We start from the raw sequence: 20,652 nt of genomic DNA on the forward strand, positions 1-20,652 counted from the left end.
TTTTAAGACTAGAAAAAAAAAAAAAAAACAACAATCTGCCAATACAATACACGAAATTAAAGAAGATAATAAAATGATAAATAAAACTGAAGATATAATGAATTCACTTTGCAATATTTATGAAATCTTGTATTCAACAAATCATGTCCCAGATGAAAATATAAAAAAATATTTAGAGGATTGTGAATATCCTCAACTAACCAATCAAGAAAAAGATATATGTGATAATCTTCCAACGGTTTCCGAATGTGCACAAGCTATAAAACAGATGAAAAACAACAAATCCCCCGGATCTGATGGAATACCTATCGAATTCTATAAAATATTTTGGAATGACATTAAAAATTACTTTTATAAATCACTAATTACAACATTTGAAAAAGAGGAAATGACTTTTTCTCAAAAATTATCAATTATTTCTCTGATACATAAAAAGGGAGAGAAAACTTATCTTCGAAATTATAGACCAATTAGTCTTACAAATTGTGATTATAAAATTTTAGCACAAATTTTCGCTATAAGATTACAAAAAGTTATAGATAAACTAATAAGTAAAGACCAATCCGCATACATTAAAGGTAGATATATCGGTGAAAATGCAAGACTTTTACTTGATATATTTGAATACTGTGAAATAAAACAAAAAGAAGGAGCAATTTTACTTCTTGATTTTCAAAAAGCTTTCGATTCTATAGAATGGATGAAATTTTTATATACAAATCCTGTATATCGCATAAAAATAATGGATGGATGTCTAGGACCTGTAAAATGACCAAAGGCATTCGACAAGAATGTCCAATCTCAGCATTGCTTTTTTTATTTATCGTAGAAATAATGTCGAAAAAAATTCACAATTCACCTGAAGTTAAAGGCTTTAGTAATGACCTTATGACTAATGAAATAAAAATACTTCAACATCCAGACGACACATCACTTTTTTTTTTTTTTTTTTTTTTTTTTTTTTTACAGGATATCAGATCTATAGAAAAAGTCATTAAAATAATTGAACACTTTGGTCAGGTATCAGGAATGCAACTCAATAAAAATAAATCTGAAGAAATACTATTAGGTCCTTTGAAAAACAAATATGATAAATTATATGATATCAATATCCCCAATGCACCTGTTAAATGCTTAGGGATATATATAGGTCATGATGCTAATCAATGTTACAATAAAAACTGGACGGAAAAAATTAATAAACTAGAAAAAAGACTTACAATGTGGAATACAAGAAAATTAACCTTATATGGAAAATGTACCGTAATAAATACTTTAGCATTAACACAATTATACTATAGTGCAACTATATTGCAATATCCAAGAAATGAATCCATAAAAAAAATTTAAAGAAAACAATCTTCAATTTCCTATGGGGCAAAAGAGAAAGGATAAAAAGATATACTTTAATTGGAAAACAAGATGAAGGAGGAATAGGTATTGTTGATATTGATTGTAATTTTGCTGATATTTATTGTAAATTAAAAGCACTCAAGGCTGCTTGGGTAACAAGAATTTTCAATGAAAAACAATCATCTGTAAAATCTTTCTTTAATTCGTGTATTCTTAAAAGATTCGTTACACCCGAATATATCATAATGACAAATACAACCAGTACTGATGAAATAAAGCAAATTTTCAAATCATTACCATTATTTTACTGCGAAGTACTCAGTACATTGAATGAATGCAAACATAAATCACATAAAATAAAAGAGATGACTGACGTTGAAGTATTGTCGCAAACTATATGGTTAAACAATTTGACTCGATCTAATGGTAAACTTCTTTTTTACACAATTGGATCAAAAGTGGAATTTTATACATTAAATACCTCTTTGATGAAAACGGAAATTTTCATGATATCAATTATTTTTCTAATATTCTTGTCAACAAGTCTAACTGGATTTGCGAATATAACACACTGAAAAAGGTTATTAAACCTGTCCAAAAATATCACGATACTTCAAAAGGAGTCTATATAAATATAAAAAAAACAAAGTAACATTTTATTAGAAAACAAGAGAAGAATACCCCTAAACTTGATAAATAGCAAAACAATATATAATATATTTATCAATAAAATCTTTATTAAACCCTACTGTAAGAGATTTTGGGCAAAAAGCTTCAATTTCAATTTTGAAGAAAACAAAACAAATATTTATCAGTCAAAAATCACTAAAATCAAAGACAAGCAATTAGCAGAATTTAATTACAAACTCTTACAAAATCTACTTAATAATAATAAATCTATTCACAAATGGAATAAGAATGTATCCAATCAATGCCCGTATTGCCAAACACTCGAAGACACAAAACATTTAATCTTTGAGGGTAGAAACGTACAATTAATATGGAAGAAATTAGAAATCATTTGAAATTTAATTTAAAATGAAAACATGTTGCATTAGGATTTTTTCATGAAGAAAATAAAACTACCACTTCAATAAATCATTTATTATCATATACAGCTTATTACATATATAAAATAAAGATGAAGTTAAGATATGAAAATAAAGAAGAAAATATTAATGACATTTCCTATTTTGTAAAAACAAACTTAATGTACCAATATGAGTCTTATAAAACATTGAATTTCAACTTCAATTATAAATGGTTTTATGATATTTCTATGACTTTGTGATGATAATAATAAAAAATAGCCAGACTATCTGAAGGAATTTGTCCTTCAGTGAAGCTGCCTGAAGGGGAAAATATGGACATTGTGTGTTTAAAGGTCAACTGAAACGAAATATAACTTTTTCCATATTAAGTATGTATTTGCTTCATTTAGATCGTATAAAATGATTGTGCGGGTTTGTTCGGTTCATTTTGGTCATATATCCGCGATACGCGCGGATAAAGATAGCGCACCTGTGTCAGAGCAGAAAATATTGCGGGAGTTATGCCCCTTTACACGAACCCGCCATATTGAAACTAAAGACGCTAATCAGCAGGTGACGTCCGGTAAACAACGAGTAAATATGGTGTTTTGTGCGGTTCCTGACTGTAAGGTTTAATATAGACAGAGTAACAATGTTTAGTTTCCCTACACACAAACAAAATTGCGGAATTTGGGTGGGGAAATTAAAAACAATGGATTAATTATTGGCCGTCGAAGCACTCTATTGAGGACTGTTAGGCCTACATAATAAGCCGTCCATCAGCTGTCCATGGCATGGTCTTTGCATGGAACACTCAAGAATGCAATGAAAGAAAAAGCCAATCCCAATTCTCTTTGATTACAAACCGCTACACGTAGCTACAAAGACCTGAAAGGGCCGAAAACGGAAAACAGATTTGGACTTTCCCCTTCATAAACAAAACTTCCAGAGCTGTGGAGAAAAGAACGTAAGTTTTGATGTAAATGATATTGGCTTTTTTATTGACATTGATATAGTATGACACGATTTATTTGTTTATTTGTTCTCTATACGAATATCCTCTACCCCCACCCGTCACACAATTATTTCATACTGAAGCTTATTTTTATTACCCCCCCCCCCCCCTTCATGCAGTCACACAAGTCATTCATAACTGAAGTTTACTTTCATTCATTTGTTTATATTAGTTTATATGAGTTAGAAGTTGATGACAATGTCCGAATCATTCTTCCTCCACCACCCAATTCCAAGACAATCAACAAAAACAACCAATTCCATTCAATGTCATATGATCCTGCCATTCAAAATGATTAAATCATGAATGGGACAAACACTTATGAAATGACTACACAAACCACATATGGAATGATTGCAAGATTTGTACTAGAGCCACAAAATGACATGAATTGTATTATCAAATTTGTTTTCAAAAATATTACACATTGGTGTAAATTTAATGGATACTTTGAATGTTCAATTGTTCATGTAACATACATGTACATACATATGTATACAAGTTAGGCGAAGGATATCAAGTAAATATCTATGAATATTATTCTAGATTGAAGTGAACTTTTGCAAATGTGTAAATTAGAATCATAGCCAATATGCATGTTAAGTAACTTTGTATAAAATCTGAATATTTTTTTCACTTGTGTTCTACACTCATGCCCTTTAGATTTTTTACACTTTGTCCATGATGTTACTCTCGATACTGTTACTAAATTTGAATACAAACTCAATACAGTGTCAAACATGAAAAAATTGTAAATTTTTCTAAAATTCATTATTTTTATGCCATAAAGGTAAATGATTTTAAAACAAGTAAATATAGGACACATATTTGTACTGAGTTTTCTCTGAAGTACAATAATTAATATAAAATCCAGAAATAGGTATAGAAAAATCTACACAAGTAGTAGTACAATAAAAATATCACTAGTCGAGTATACTTAATCAGCTTTATGATATACATGCAACATGACTAAGTACACATGATCCACATTTGATTAATTAAATGCAGAGCATATATTTATTTATCCATGCTGATACTATGCAAATTTCCCAAGTTACAGACCCCCCCCCAAAAGAAGCAATTTTACAATTTACTAAATAGATAAATTGTGAAATTGATAAATGAATATTTCTTACAACCATAGTTTTGATAATATTCTTATAATTATGAGATGGAAAATTAAACTTGTATCATTAAATAAATCCAGTTGTTGGAAAAAGAAACGGAATACATGTACAAATTTTACATGTAGGTCAATTTTGACCATTGACATACTTATTTTCATTTTTATCTACTAATTTGCATTAAATTATTTGAAATACTTGAATAAATTAGCAATTTCAATCTAGAAAATATTAAAGAACATTGGTATTTAATAGTATCTAGACATTTATTTTACAATGCTTCATTAATATGAAAATTAATTTTCTGCGACATTTGAATTTTTTTGTTTTTCTTCACCTCAAATATGTACATTTTTTAAATTGACCCACATAATTAGTATGTATGTGAGTGGATATTCATAATACTAGACAATAAGTACATGTTTATTGAATTGTAACGTTTTGTTATATTTCAGATTAAGCCTTTGAATTGATGCAGGAAGTGATCAGTTTGGCTCCTACAGAAACTCCAGGAAGTTAATATAATGGATGTTGTTGGTAATTCTCCTGCCCCGATCACAAATTCCTACCAACATGTGTCAAACTCAGGTGACTGGGACCTGTAGACCTTTTGGATTTAACCCAAATTACATATATGTAAATTGGTGATATATATTATGTACAATATAAAAACTGAACATCAAACTATGTTTACTTGTTTATATTTATTTATATCACTTATGAAAAATGCATTAAGAATTTATCACACATTTAAATTAATACCAAAGGGTATTTAAATCCACAGTACTGTTGTGATGGAATGATTTCTTATCATAGTCACAACGCAGGATAGAAGAACTTTCCAATTGTTTTTCCCAAGCTACTACCAGATCTCCAATATGCATGATGTCTGTAAAATCTGTTAAAAAAATTATGAAGAATTTTAAAATTTCAAATATAATTGATGACTTTCATCTAACCAAAAAAAAAATTGTGGGGGGGATGGGGTTACTTTAAATATGAATGATTTTTCAGGAATTAATTTCTGATTTAAAATTGATATAAAATGTACACATGGTTAGACAGTAAAATGGGTAAAGATAAAACATAAGAAATTGATTGAGGCACATTTTATGTTTATTTGAAAGGAAGTGCATAAAAGGGTCAACAATTCAGTGGGTTTAGATATTGAAATAGGAGAGGTTCATTATGACTATGGCTCATAGTGAATCAGGAGACCGAGTGCCTGCCCCATTGACCATTGACATACTTATTTTCATTTTTATCTACTAATTTGCATTAAATTATTTGAAATACTTAAATAAATTAGCAATTTCAATCTAGAAAATATTAAAGAACATTGGTATTTAATAGCATCTAGACATTTATTTTACAATGCTTCATTAATGACTATGACTATGGCCGTGTCATAGTGAATCAGGAGACCGAGTGCCCCCCCCCCCCCCCCCCCCAATATTAACTTTGAGTAATCATAACAAAATACATACTTGTGAATCAATTCCCCCTCCTCCAAGGGACCAATATTTTGTATGCATTCATAATAAGCTGTTCCTATAACCAATCTGTTGAGACAGTTTGCCACAACAAAACCTTCGTGATCTGTGATGCAGGACACGCCCACTTCTTCAATCCTATGCACTGCAACATTTGGACTCCCTTCTTGAGGGCATTGCGATGACATTACTAGCCTATATGATCACCTGTTAGAATAATAGAAAACTAGTCTTAGAAATACATGCTGATGCACTTCTGAGCTTTGAGTAATCGTTTCGTTTTCATTAAAAGTCTCATATAAATAATTAGCCTAAATTAACAAACCATTGCATATCGACCTCGCATATCAGATGGTGAACAGGTGAAGGGCATTCGTCCGATTGATCCTCGCTGTTTTCTGAATAACTATCGTTTTCCACTAGTGGGGATGCGTCTCGCTGTACAACTGGTTCGTATTGGCAGGGCTGCATATTAACACTAAGCGATATATCTATTTCAGGAATACAATCTTCCGAATGATTTTCATATCGTGCCGCCATATTGAAATATCAGGTTCGCCTAAAGGGCAGATAACTCATACAATAAAATTTACCGGGTTGAAATTAACGATGTCGTATCTACCTGGATGATCGAAACAAAAATTATTCTTATGTGAAAACATTTAAGGAATGGTATTTTCTTACGGAATTTATTTGAAAAACGAACTTTGAAAATCGTTTCAGTTGACCTTTAAGGCAGTTCCCCTCAGGCAGCATGGCTTATTGAAAAACAACTCTACCATATTTATATATATTTCTTATAGTATTATAAATATCGAATTTATGTATATGAATGTATATCTATATGTATGCATATGTATATGTCTTATATATTAATTTTCTTAAAAGTAATATAGTGTATGATTTAAATATATATATGTGTGTGTATATATATATGTATACGTATATATATATATATATATATATATATATATATATATATATATATGTGTGTGTGTGTGTGTATACGTATGTAATTAAAAAAGAAATACATCCAATCCAATGGGCTCTTGGCACCATAGGTGAGGAATAAGTGGAAATATCCTAGGATATTTTATCCCAACCAAAATTGTATGCTTCCAAATAAAATATATATATAGTAAAAAAAAAAAGAAGAAGATTATCTTGATTCAAATGACTCTGGGCTAGGGATTTCTATTGATATAGTTCTCAATTATAATATTTTACAAATATAACATATATTGAATTGTCTAAGCAACCATTGGTATAATAAAGTTTGAAAATAAAGCAACTGGTGTAAAACTTGTCCAAAAAAAAAACAACAAAAAAACCCCCAGAAAACAAAACAAATAATTAATTTGAGTAACCAAGTTAGCGCGCTTTATATAGTTTCCTGATTTAGACGGATACGTTAGCATTGGTAGATTTAAGGTTCAATGCATGTCATTGTCCTAAAATCCTGCATGACCCCCACTACTCTCTCTCTCTTTCTCTCTCTTCCCCCTCTCTCTCTATCCCTCTCTCTCTCTCACACACACACATACGTGAACACACACACAAGCGTGCGTGCCGATGATACGTGCAAAGGACGCCCTCAGAATGTCTTGGAAAGAATGTACACACGTTATTATATAGTAGAGTTTAGCCAATACTTTCTTTCCATCTTACGAAATGTGAAAAAAAGGTTTTATAGGAAGATAATATCAGTAAGGGCATGTCCCCATAACACTTGTCCCCGCTAATCTAATCTAAGATCTTGTATCGGTCATTGTATCGCCATTATGTGATGTTTATGGGGCGTAACAGTAAAACCCATTATGTACACACAGGTCACGTGCTACCCACATCATAGCTTGATGACGCGACCTCTAATTATAGAATGCAGTAAAACCAAGAGTTTTGTACTCTTCATACAAGTCTGTCCTCAAACCGCGGGTAAAATAATTATCACTTTCCCTCCTAAGATCGTTATTTAAAGTGATAATATCCTACGGACACGGTCCCGAAACACAGGTAGAATATTTTACATGTATCTCTCCCTCCCCCTCTTTCTCCTAAAGTAAAGTAAAGTAAATTTTATTTAAAGTCGGCACTATATACATTCAACATGTCAAACACAAGCTCTGTAGAGCTTTTTAACCGACTATCACATTCAAGAATATCAAGGACAAAGACACATAGCATGCATGTACACATATACACAGACATATCACAGATTAACAAAAGAATACAAAATAAAAGAAAACTTTCATGCAAGAATACACAAGAATATACAGATACGAAAGCATAAAACTACGAGGAAGAAATAAAATACTACTCTTATTTACATTTTAGAAAAACCGAAAGTAAAACAATCGTTTGATAACCAACTTCAAGGAAATATTGAAATCGAAACATCAATTGAACAACTGGATCCCCGTATATGGACGTGTGATATTTTGTTAAAAAGTCAAAATAGTATATATCATTAACTGTAAGTATTCCTGTTCAGAAATTCTAAGCATCAGCTAGAGTAAGGATACGCTACATCCCAAGTTGTCGCACGTCCCAAATCGTCGCCGATCTTCTTCTGTGGTCCAGCTATGACCGCTGTGGTATATTTTTAAAAGAGTAATTATGATCACAGAATTCGCTAACTAAAATTTTCATTCGTCTCCTTTTTATATTTCAAGGACGTTAAATATTACGATCATGTTACGGGAAGCACATACTAGGGACATATGTAACCAAAATATCGGTTCACAAATACCAGAGATATTGCAGAGTTGCTGAAAATTGTGCACAGCCCGCGGTGTGTTCGAGAATTTTCATTTTTGGGGAGATATGGCAAAGGGACACCTGTAATCTACATACAAAATGTCAGCCCAATAGGTCGACAAACACCAGAGATATGAGTGAAAGACAGACAAACAGACCAAAGTGAAACCTATATAACCCCATATAAGAAGGGGTACAATGAAATAACTTATGTGTAATCTATCCTTAAAACGTCAATAAACTGTTGAGGAGCAACGATTTAGGACGGGCGATAAGGGTGTACTGTAGTACATCCCAAATCGTCGCCTCCAATGATAGTGAAATATTGTCCCAAATCATTGTCGGGGCGACGATTTGGGGCGGAATGTCATCTCAAATCGTCGCCGGTGATGATTTGGGATGGGACGACGATTTGGGGTGTAAAATGGATATATTGTATATAACTCAATACATGTATTACTAGTAGATATAGGACTTGGTATCACTTTTGTGTTATAGAAACAAATTTGCTTTATTGATTTTTATGAAATATTTATAAATTCTACCTATTGAAAATGCTCAAACCTATAGGAGAAAAAAGAGCCCATTTTCTTTTCCGTAAACTTGCATCATTATGACGTTCATGAACACTTATAGGTGTTATATGTTCGTGGCACACTGGTTTTAACTACGGTTAACTCCGTTTACCTGATCAAGATATAGGGCTCACGGCGGGTTTGACCGTTCGACAGGGGATGCTTACTCGTCTTAGGCACCTGATCCCACCTCTGGTGTGTCCAGGGATCCATGTTTGCCCAACTATCTATTTTGTATTGTTTATGCGATTTGTGAGATTGATCACTGTTCGTTATCTTTACCTTTCATGTACATGTAGTATATTATATCACTCCCAGATACAAGTCGGCCATGGTACACACACACACACACACACACACACACACACACACACACACACACACACACACACACACACATATATATATATATATATATATATATATATATATATATATATACTCTGATCACGTGACCAATGCGCTAAATGTTTTGTTGAAATCTAAAAAGGGGTTTAAAAGTGAAATTTATAATAAAAAACATCAATAGTTAAGAAAACAATAACAGGCGATCAAAATATATGTCCCTGAAATCACAATACAAGATTAATTGCAATCTAGCAAAAAGATGTAAAACTGGACGTAACAAGTGTAATGGTATTGTCACACATATCATATTTCTGATTTCATATGAATCTGGACATTTTTATTGACAAGCTATCAATTGTTGACATTTCGATACAGCAATCACTGTTATATGTTGCAAGAAGTGTGAATCTTTCAATACTTTGAAAATAAAAGATACGTAAAGGAGTATGGACACGATTTGAACTGATTTTTTTTTCAAATTTCTCCATTTTTAATATTTGTAATGCTTAACTAGGGTATTTCTAATGGTCAGCAAAAATTTTAATGTCAGTTGTCACGTTACAAGAGAGAAACAAAGCTCACAATTCCTTGCTATATAAACAAGGCTCGTGCCATGTTCTGTTTATGTAGATATCTTTCAAAAGGAACATAAAGAAGGTAATTATATTTCACAAGATTGGATATCAATTGTTTTATAGGTCTGAATACAGTCGATTGATGGAGAAATTCAAATCCTTCAAAGCAGCCAAGACTTACTTCTCGAATACATGGGCACCAGAGCGAAGACGGGTCATAACAGAATTAACAAGTATCAAAGACGAAGTCCAGAGACAGGCGAAGATTCATTCTGTTGGATCTATTACGTATTCAAGCGTCGGTCTTGTCGGTGGGGGCCTGGCAATAGCTGGAATCGTGACGGCTCCATTCACCTTCGGAGTTTCTCTGGGATTAACGGTAGCTGGTATTGTTACAGGAGTGACATCTGGTGTTGTAGGAGTTGCTCATGGGGTTGTCAAAATTGGAATCGTCAAAAGCAAATGTAGTGAAGCGAAAACGAGTCTGGAAAATCACAACACATCCTCTAAGAAAATGAAACGTTTAGTGGGAGAACTCGTAGAGGAGGTCGATGAATTCAAGCTGAAAATAAAAGGAAAGAACGAATTTGAAATTTCTCAGATATGGGATGGAATGAAGCGTACTGGAAGTGCAGTGATGCTTGCGAGAGGAATATCAGAGTTAGTGATAAACTCCAGAGCTGCTGATGTGTATAGAATAGCCGGAAATACAGATGAGGTTGCCAGAATTTTAAGTCTTAGTAGTGAATTGGGCGACTTGGTACCCTCGGCAATGAAGGATGTCTCTAAAGGCGCCGCCAAACTGTCAGCTGAGGCCCTGAGCGTTCTTGCCGCTATTGGAATAGTTATCGATCTTGGATCACTGATTTACAATGCAGTCGATTTGTCAAAAATGGAAAAAGGAAAGCTCTGCAGCGAAGCCGAGAAACTTGAGAAGGTTATCAAGAATTTGGAAGAAGAATATGATGTTTTAAGCAAATGTTTTGATTGATTTTTTAATGACCTTATTATAGAAGTCCATTATTCTAGTTTTGGGGTAAAATACAATGTAATCCGCAGTGGCCCATCCATTAGAAAGACATTTATTTCATGTACAAAAAACGTATATATGTTCAATATGATGATTTAACACGTTTACTCCTTTTCCAGTGGAGATCACCGATCACATCAATTTTAATTATTATACTTTGCTTTCCTAAACCGTTTGTGACATCAAAAACAAGCGTCAATTTTACGTAGTTTGTTTATAAAATGTCTGGAAGCAAAGGTTCCAACAATACACTAACGTTAATTAATAGCCGGAGGATTAAGATCTGATCAAAAAAAGAATATCCCATGATTTGTGGTTTGATATCATTTATATCCAACTCCTTGTGTGATTTCTATCCCCGAGCCTTGAAACGATATCCTATATACATAGACATGTAGACTATATAAAGATATTTTAGGATGTCAATTTCAGAAATAAAGAAAACGTTGTTTTGGTTGGAGTCATATATTTCAGTGTTCACGTTTGTGTCCCTGATCTGTTTATCTTGAGGGACTGTTCAATGTAAGTCTATCATCTTATTGCAATGTATACAAATAAATTTATTATACACACAGGATCAATATTTGAATAGATCTTTTAAGCAATCTCTTTAGTATCTTTTAATGAAAGTACTAATAGTATGATCTTATGTAGATTTGCACCAGATGCTTCTGGGATTGAGAATTATTCCAAACAGAGAAATACTCTGAAAAGTCATAAACGTATGCATAAACGTATATTGTGTCTCTATGAAATTCAAAGAGCAATTTATTATGTGTACATACATATAGACACTGGTAAGTTAGCATCTTGTCGAGATTGAATTTTGCTATTCAACATATGAAAGGTGCTGATAACGAATAGTGATCAATCTCATAACTCATATAAGCAATATAAAATAGAAAGTTGGGCAAACACAGGCCTCTGGGTACCGGAGGTGGTATCAGGTACATAGGAGGAGTAAGCATCCACTGTTGACCGGTCACACCCGCCGTGAGCCATGCATCTTGATCAGGCAAGAAGAGTAATCAGTAGTCAAAATCAGTGTACCACGAGCGGTCTAACAATCGATACGAAAAAAGTCTGATAGATCATTATAACGACCATACAATTTGAGAAATACTGACTTTAAACAAGACTGTTGAAACCCATTCACCATCAACTTGTTTGCCAGCAGCCTTCCTCGATTTACAAACTTATCATACCCAGAACAAGCTCTTGCGTATCGCATCAGTTGAGACATATAAACACATATGTAAATGATAATGGAATATTGCTATATGAATATGGGAAGTTGATGAAGAAGAAGCTGAAATCATCCCGTTGGTCACACAGTTGAGTTCTTAGTTTGCCGTTAATATCTATTTTCAATGTAATATCTAGGTATGAAACAGAAGTGGATGTCCCTGTGTTGTCTTTTATTTCGAATTCGTAGGGATATATCAAATTGACATATGAATGAAAGTGATTTTTGGTAATAGATAATATATATCGATATAGGCCTCTGCTGGTGGACTGTTAGTCCCCGAGGGTCTCTACAGCCCAGTAGCTAAGTACTTCGTTACTGGCTTGAAAATACGGATGTATATTTAATTGCTGTTATGAAATTTAGAAATTCATTTCAAAATTAAGGATTATCTCCCTCATGCATAGCTCTTATCCTTAGACGAATTTGGCTCCACTTTTTTGGCACGCTGTTTTTGGCTATATTTAGATCTAAAACTTCATAGTTATTTCGGATTTCAAACATTTCGGTTGAGCATCACTGAAGAGACATTATTTGTCGAAATGCGCATCTGGTGTATCAAAATTGGTACCGTATAAGTTTTACATCTTAATGTCGTATCGAACGTCAAAGCAAGATATCTTTATTCTAACGTAGAAGTTTTTGAATAAATTCTGCTTTCTAGAGTATAAAAAATTGAATAAAAACCAGGTCAGCTAACAAAGAAGCACAATTCGTGCCAATGGGATTTCCAACAGACTATTGGAAGACCTGATTACCAAAGACTACGAAGATGTTGTCAGTGAGAAACTCTAGCATATTTTTACAGTGTGACCGGTCGACAGGGAATGCTTTCTCGTCCTAGGCACCTGATCTCAACTCTGGTGTGTTCAGGGTTCCGTGTTTGCCCAACTATCTATTTCGTATTGCTTATAGGAGTTATGACATTTATCACTGTTCGTTATCTTCACCTTCCATCACAAAAAAATCTCCAAAATGTAATTATATACAGAACTAGTTAACAATTTATACAATGAAGGTTATATTACATATTGATGATGAAGGCTAATAGACACGGTCCAGAAATTAATCAATGCCCCATCACGGCTAATTCATAATATCCCATGAAGGCTAAATCACAATGCCCCATCAAGATATGCGTAAACAAGTTAAATATTTTCAAGGTCACGTTAATTACGTATTGTCACATAGATATTCATGAGAAACACTTAAAAAATCTTAACAGTCAATGTAAAGTACTAACACATTACTCTGAAACGGTGGTTCAGCAAACACACTCTCGGCATAAGAACCTTTATTGATATAATAATGAGGCTTGTGATATTCCAGCCAATCCTTAACAAACTCGTGGAACTCTCCGGGAAATAGCTTATCCGGCGTACGCCAAAAAGGTGCGTACTGCCTCTCTGCCTCTAAGGTGACCACTTGCTTTACACAAAATCATGGTTCTTAAAATGACTCTTAAAATCAAATCAACAGGAGATACTACCAGGAAAGGAATGAGCATTTTGTCGAGACTTCTATTTTAAGGCTTCTCGGAGTTGCATCTCCTAGCTTTGAAACATCATCAGCATCATCAGTAATTAGGTCATCCTGATATACCTGAACATTCCATCCATATTTACCGGCAATCCGAACAATTTGTTCCTTTTGTTTAATTACTTTAAAATGGAGTTTAAAACATCAACTGCCAAGTCAACATCTATATTGTTTAGCTTTATATCTTTTGTAAAGTCATTTTCTCCATCTGTGTTGAATTCAAATTGGATTTTATTGCTTCAGGTATCTTTTCCTCCACTGCCTTTGATGACAAGTTGATTTCACTGCTAATATCTTGTTTCTGTCGTCTCAGGACCCGTTCAAGTTTATCAGGAAAAAAGTCTAAAGCATCCTGTAGTGGTAAATTCGTCAGAAGAACCATGCATCTAGATCTATCTAAATCTATCTGCATCAATTCAACATTTAGATAGATTGATGAGGTTTTATCACTGTTCGTTATCTTCACCTTTCATATATTAACAATAAGAATTTTCATTCATATGTCAATTCGATATACGTATCCATGTGAACTCGAAATAATACACACCACAGAGTGATCAACTTCTGCTTCATACTATGATATTTTATTGAAAGTAGACATTAACGGCAAACTGGAATCTCAACTGTATGACAAACGGGATGATTTCAGCTTCTCCATCATCAACTCCCCATATCTATGTAGCAATATTCCATGATCACCTGCATATGGTGTTCATATATCTCAACTGATTCGGTACGCAAGAGTTTGTACTACGTATGATCAGTTTTAAATTTAGGCAGGCTACTGACAAACATGTTGATGGTGCAGGGGGTTCAACAGTCTTGTTCAAAGTCAGCATTTCGCAAAATCTCTAGTCCTTATAACAATCTAGTTTGCCAATACAGTCTATAATTGGGACAAGCGCTACCAGATTTGTCAAGTGCTGACTGACGTGTTCGATTGTTAGACCATTCTTGGCACACTGATTTTGATTACGGATAACTCCGTTTACCTCATCAAGATATAGGGCACACGGAGAATGTGATCGGTCAATAGATGTTTACTCCTCCTAGGCACCTAATTCCACCTATGGTGTATCCAGGGGTCCGTGTTTGCTCAACTATCTATTTTGTATTGCTTAAAGGAGTTACCCGTGTTTTTCGGTTGTGCGAGAGATGTTCGATTGGTGATCGTAATCTTAATTCATCATCTTCGGCTTTGAAACCATTACAAGATTTATAATTATAAATTCAAATTAACCCTCCAGAGGAATAACACAAGTTTCAAACAGAGAAAAGGAGGATCTATGATCTATATGGCAGATCTTACACATGTATAAAAACAAGCTGAGCAAAACATAATTGTGTTGTCGTAGATAATGTTGCATAAGAAATATTTATAGAATATGTAACTGATGTTAATATTACGAGATTGGTCGTGTGCAAATGGATTCACTACTCAATATTTTTCATAAAATTACGTGTATATTTCATGCGAATATCACGTGTCTTACTTTCCATTTGTTCTCGAGCAAGATATTCACAAGAAATTTGCACTGAGAATCATGCTAATCATGTGATCCACCAAACTTCCACCACACAAACGGTGTCACAGATAACTATGGGTAGTATGGTAATCCACTTTCTCCTGTGTTGGCTATTCGCAGATAGATCATGTAAAATATATTCTTTTGTATCCGCGAATTTAATGGTATTGATAAGGTGCGCTAAACAGAACAAACTGGGTTTATCATTCGTATACAAAGAGTAAGTTATTGTTTGCATCTGTGATGCAATTTACATGTGGTGTAAAATTAATGAACATTGGGTCACTTTAACTGGGATTATCCCCCTTTACACCATCCGGTAGGGATCCCTTTTGAAAAATATTTTGGAGCTTTTATTGCTTCATGTAAAGTGGGACACTTATGTGCTTCCGTTATTCTGTCTTTCCTTTTTTAAACAAAAGTCATCATGAAAATCACATCACTGGGGCAATAGGGTTTCTGGAAAACAAGTAACAATTTAAAACATAATTAATTTGAGTAGCCATGAGCTCATCTCATGGCTGTCGATAAAATCCGAGCAGCTAAGTCGGCACTCAAAGCCAAAAGAATTGGCAACTTTGTCACTACATCGGATAGTTGGATTTCATCACGGGTTCAGATCATGGAGGAGATTATTTCGAAAAAATCGGAACAAGTTGAGAATTTCCGAGATGTTCTTGAAAACTCTACCAAAAATGTCATTTTCGCAGAAACCACATACAATGATTTTTGGGCTACAGGCCTCAACTATGATCAATCCATGCACACAAAAACCTCAACCTGGCCTGGAAAAAATGTACTAGGACATCGCAGAAACCACATACAATGATTTTTGGGCTACAGGCCTCAACTATGATCAATCCATGCACACAAAAACCTCAACCTGGCCTGGAAAAAATGTACTAGGACAGTTACTTGGACGGGTAGCCACAGAAGTTAAGAAAAAATCGAAAAACAAATCCAAATCTGGGTTACCTCGCCCGGCTTCAGTCAAATAATTATTATAACAGTCTCTCATGTTTGTTTATACCTGACACGATTTTTTGTCTGCTATTTTCGCTATGGAACATTTGAAGTGTATTACCCTGAATGTAAGTGGTTTAAATGGTTATGAGAAAAGAAATACATTATATCAATGGTTTAATGATAACAATATCGATGTGATTTTTCTACAAGAAACACATTTTTGTGAAAAAAATAATTTTAAGTATGACTCAAGATGGTTTGGTACATCCATACACTCTAATACTGACTCTGCTCATAGCAGAGGAGTATCCATTCTTTTTCATAAAAAGCTTAATTTTGACATCATAAATATACACAGATCTGTTGATGGTCGTAAACTTTTGATTAATATTAAAGTCAATGATCTAATTATCACACTCGTAAATGTTTATGCACCCAATGATGATAAAAATAGAATATAATTTTTCAAAAAATTAAATACGTGGATTTTTAAGCTAGCAATGAGTGAAAACAATACTATACTTGCAGGAGATTTTAATACGATTCTTAATAAACAGGATAGACATCAATCACAATCAACATATAAAGATAAAAGCTCAAAACATTTAGAAGATCTGCTATCATATTTAAACTTAGTCGATACATGGGAAATGAAACATAAAGAGAAGGATTCACGTGGTGTGACGGAAATGGAATACCTAAAAGTGGAATAGACTTTATATTCATGACTGAAAATTTTGAGTTAGATATGTCAAATGTCTTTCTTAGAAAACCTCCAAATACGCAAGGTAATAGAAGCTCGGATCATTTATCAATTAGATTAAACCTTTTAATGAATAAAGAAAACAGGGGTAAAGGTTTTTGGAAATTAAATACCTCGCTATTAACAGATATAAACTACACTACCGAGTTACAACAACTGTTAGAAGATAAACAAGAAGATTTAGAAAATATAATTGATAGTCAAACAAGATGGGAAAAGGTGAAATCTATTATCAAAGAATTTTCGGTAAATTTTTCAAAACAAAAAAGCCTAAATAAAAAACAAAGAATTACAGTGTTAGAAAAGGAAATAGAAAAAATTGAACTGTCACCGCATCATTTAATAGATATGAATAGAAAAAAATCTCTTGAAGTCGAATTAGATGAAATCTATTCGAAAACAACTAAAGGTCTAAAGGTGCATTTATTAGATCAAAAGCAAATTGGATAGAAAATGGAGAAAGGAACACATCCTACTTTTTAAGACTAGAAAAAAAAACAAAAAAAAAACAATCTGCCAATACAATATACGAAATTAAAGAAGATAATAAAATGATAAATAAAACTGAAGATATAATGAATTCACTTTGCAATTTTTATGAAAACTTGTATTCAACAAATCATGTCCCAGATGAAAATATAAAAAAATATTTAGAGGATTGTGAATATCCTCAACTAACCAATCAAGAAAAAGATATATGTGATAATCTTCCAACGGTTTCCGAATGTGCACAAGCTATAAAACAGATGAAAAACAACAAATCCCCCGGATCTGATGGAATACATGTACCTTTCGAATTCTATAAAATATTTTGGAATGACATTAAAAATTAATTTTATAAATCACTAATTACAACATTTGAAAAAGAGGAAATGAGTTTTTCTCAAAAATTATCAATTATTTCTCTGATACATAAAAAGGGAGAGAAAACTGATCTTCGAAATTATAGACCAATTAGTCTTACAAATTGTGATTATAAAATTTTAGCACAAATTTTCGCTATAAGATTACAAAAAGTTATAGATAAACTAATAAGTAAAGACCAATCCGCATACATTAAAGGTAGATATATCGGTGAAAATGCAAGACTTTTACTTGATATATTTGAATACTGTGAAACAAAACAAAAAGAAGGAGCAATTTTACTTCTTGATTTTCAAAAAGCTTTCGATTCTGTAGAATGGATAAAAATTTTATATACAAATCCTGTATATCGCATAAAAATAATGGATGGATGTCTAGGACCTGTAAAATGACCAAAGGCATTCGACAAGAATGTCCAATCTCAGCATTGCTTTTTCTATTTATCGTAGAAATAATGTGTCGAAAAAAATTCACAATTCACCTGAAGTTAAAGCCTTTAGTAATGACCTTATGACTAATGAAATAAAAATACTTCAACATCCAGACGACACATCAATTTTTTTTTTTTTTTTTACAGGATATCAGATCTATAGAAAAAGTCATTAAAATAATTGAACACTTTGGTCAGGTATCAGGAATGCAACTCAATAAAAATGAATCTGAAGAAATACTATTAGGTCCTTTGAAAAACAGATATGATAAATTATATGATACCAATATCACCAATGCACCTGTTAAATGCTTAGGGATATATATAGGTCATGATGCTAATCAATGTTACAATAAAAACTGGACGGAAAAAATTAATAAACTAGAAAAAAGACTTACAATGTGGAATGCAAGAAAATTAACCTTATATGGAAAATGTACCGTAATAAATACTTTAGCATTAACACAATTATACTATAGTGCAACTATATTGCAATATCCAAGAAATGAATCCATAAAAAAAATTAAAGAAAACAATCTTCAATTTCTTATGGGGCAAAAGAAAAAGGATAAAAAGATATACTTTAATTGGAAAACAAGATGAAGGAGGAATAGGTATTGTTGATATTGATTGTAAATTTGGTGATATTTATTGTAAATCAAAAGCACTCAAGGCTGCTTGGGTAACAAGAATTTTCAATGAAAAAACAATCATCTTTAAAACCTTTCTTTAATTCGTGTATTCTTAAAAGATTCGTTACACCCGAATATATCATAATGACAAATACAACCAGTACTGATGAAATAAAGCAAATTTTCAAATCATTACCATTATTTTACTGCGAAGTACTCAGTAAATTGAATGAATACAAACATAAATCACATAAAATAAAAGAGATGACTGACGTTGAAGTATTGTCGCAAACTATATGGTTAAACAATTTGACTCGATTTAATGGTAAACTTCTTTTTTACACAGATTGGATCAAAAGTGGAATTTTATACATTAAAGACCTCTTTGATGAAAACGGAAATTTTCATGATATCAATTATTTTTCTAATATTCTTGTCAACAAGTCTAACTGGATTTGCGAATATAACACACTGAAAAAGGTTATTAAACCTGTCCAAAAATATCACGATACTTCAAAAGGAGTCTATATAAATATAAAAAAACAAAATAACATTTTATTAGAAAACAAGAGAAGAATATCCCTAAACTTGATAAATAGCAAAACAATATATAATATATTTATCAATAAAATCTTTATTAAACCCTACTGTAAGAGATTTTGGGCAAAAAGAATCAATTTCAATTTTGAAGAAAACAAAACAAATATTTATCAGTCAAAAATCACTAAAATCAAAGACAAGCAATTAACAGAATTTAATTACAAACTCTTACAAAATCTAATTAATAATAATAAATTTGTTCACAAATGGAATAAGAATGTATCCAATCAATGCCCGTATTGCCAAACACTCGAAGACACAAAACATTTAATCTTTGAGGGTAGAAACGTACAATTAATATGGAAGAAATTAGAAATCATTTGAAATTTAATTTAAAATGGAAACATGTTGCATTAGGATTTTTTCATGAAGAAAATAAAACTACCACTTCAATAAATCATTTATTATCATATACAGCTTATTACATATATAAAATAAAGATGAAGTTAAGATATGAAAATAAAGAAGAAAATATTAATGACATTTCCTATTTTGTAGAAACAAACTTAATGTACCAATATGAGACTTATAAAACATTGAATTTCAACTTCAATTATAAATGGTTTTATGATATTTCTATGACTTTGTGATGATAATAATAAAAAATAGTCAGACTATCTGAAGGAATCTGTCCTTCAGTGAAGCTGCCTGAAGGGGAAAATATGGACATTGTGTGTTTAAGGTTGTTCCCCTCAGGCAGCATGGCTTATTGAAAAACATCTCTACCATATTTATATATATTTCTTATAGTATTTTAAATATCGAATTTATGTATATGACTGTAT

General features: G+C 32.4%; 1 protein-coding gene and 1 long non-coding RNA gene across 4 annotated transcripts in view; one reads left to right on the forward strand and one right to left on the reverse strand.

The window, feature by feature from the left end:
* Window positions 1-11,755, forward strand: part of LOC125665230 (apolipoprotein L3-like) — a 73,300-nt gene extending 61,545 nt beyond the window's left edge. For 2 of the 3 annotated variants that reach the window (XM_056152153.1, XM_048897871.2), the window contains exon 2: window positions 10,395-11,755. In XM_056152153.1, the coding sequence (XP_056008128.1) occupies window positions 10,414-11,262 (849 nt within the window). In that variant the 5' untranslated portion in view covers window positions 10,395-10,413 and the 3' untranslated portion in view covers window positions 11,263-11,755. Of the gene's footprint in view, window positions 1-7,832; window positions 8,030-8,350; window positions 8,490-10,394 lie in introns of those variants that run through there. The other variant, XM_056152152.1, reaches the window with a different exon arrangement.
* On the reverse strand, window positions 5,209-6,745 carry LOC125664007 (uncharacterized). Its single transcript, XR_007365697.2, has 3 exons — window positions 6,342-6,745; window positions 6,011-6,223; window positions 5,209-5,421 (listed from the first exon to the last, which is right to left on the reverse strand). It is a non-coding gene; the product is annotated as an uncharacterized LOC125664007 (long non-coding RNA).
* Window positions 11,756-20,652: the final 8,897 nt, after the last annotated feature.

Source organism: Ostrea edulis, chromosome 10 (assembly GCF_947568905.1).
Source record: "Ostrea edulis chromosome 10, xbOstEdul1.1, whole genome shotgun sequence".
NCBI classification, from domain to species: Eukaryota; Metazoa; Mollusca; class Bivalvia; order Ostreida; family Ostreidae; genus Ostrea; species Ostrea edulis.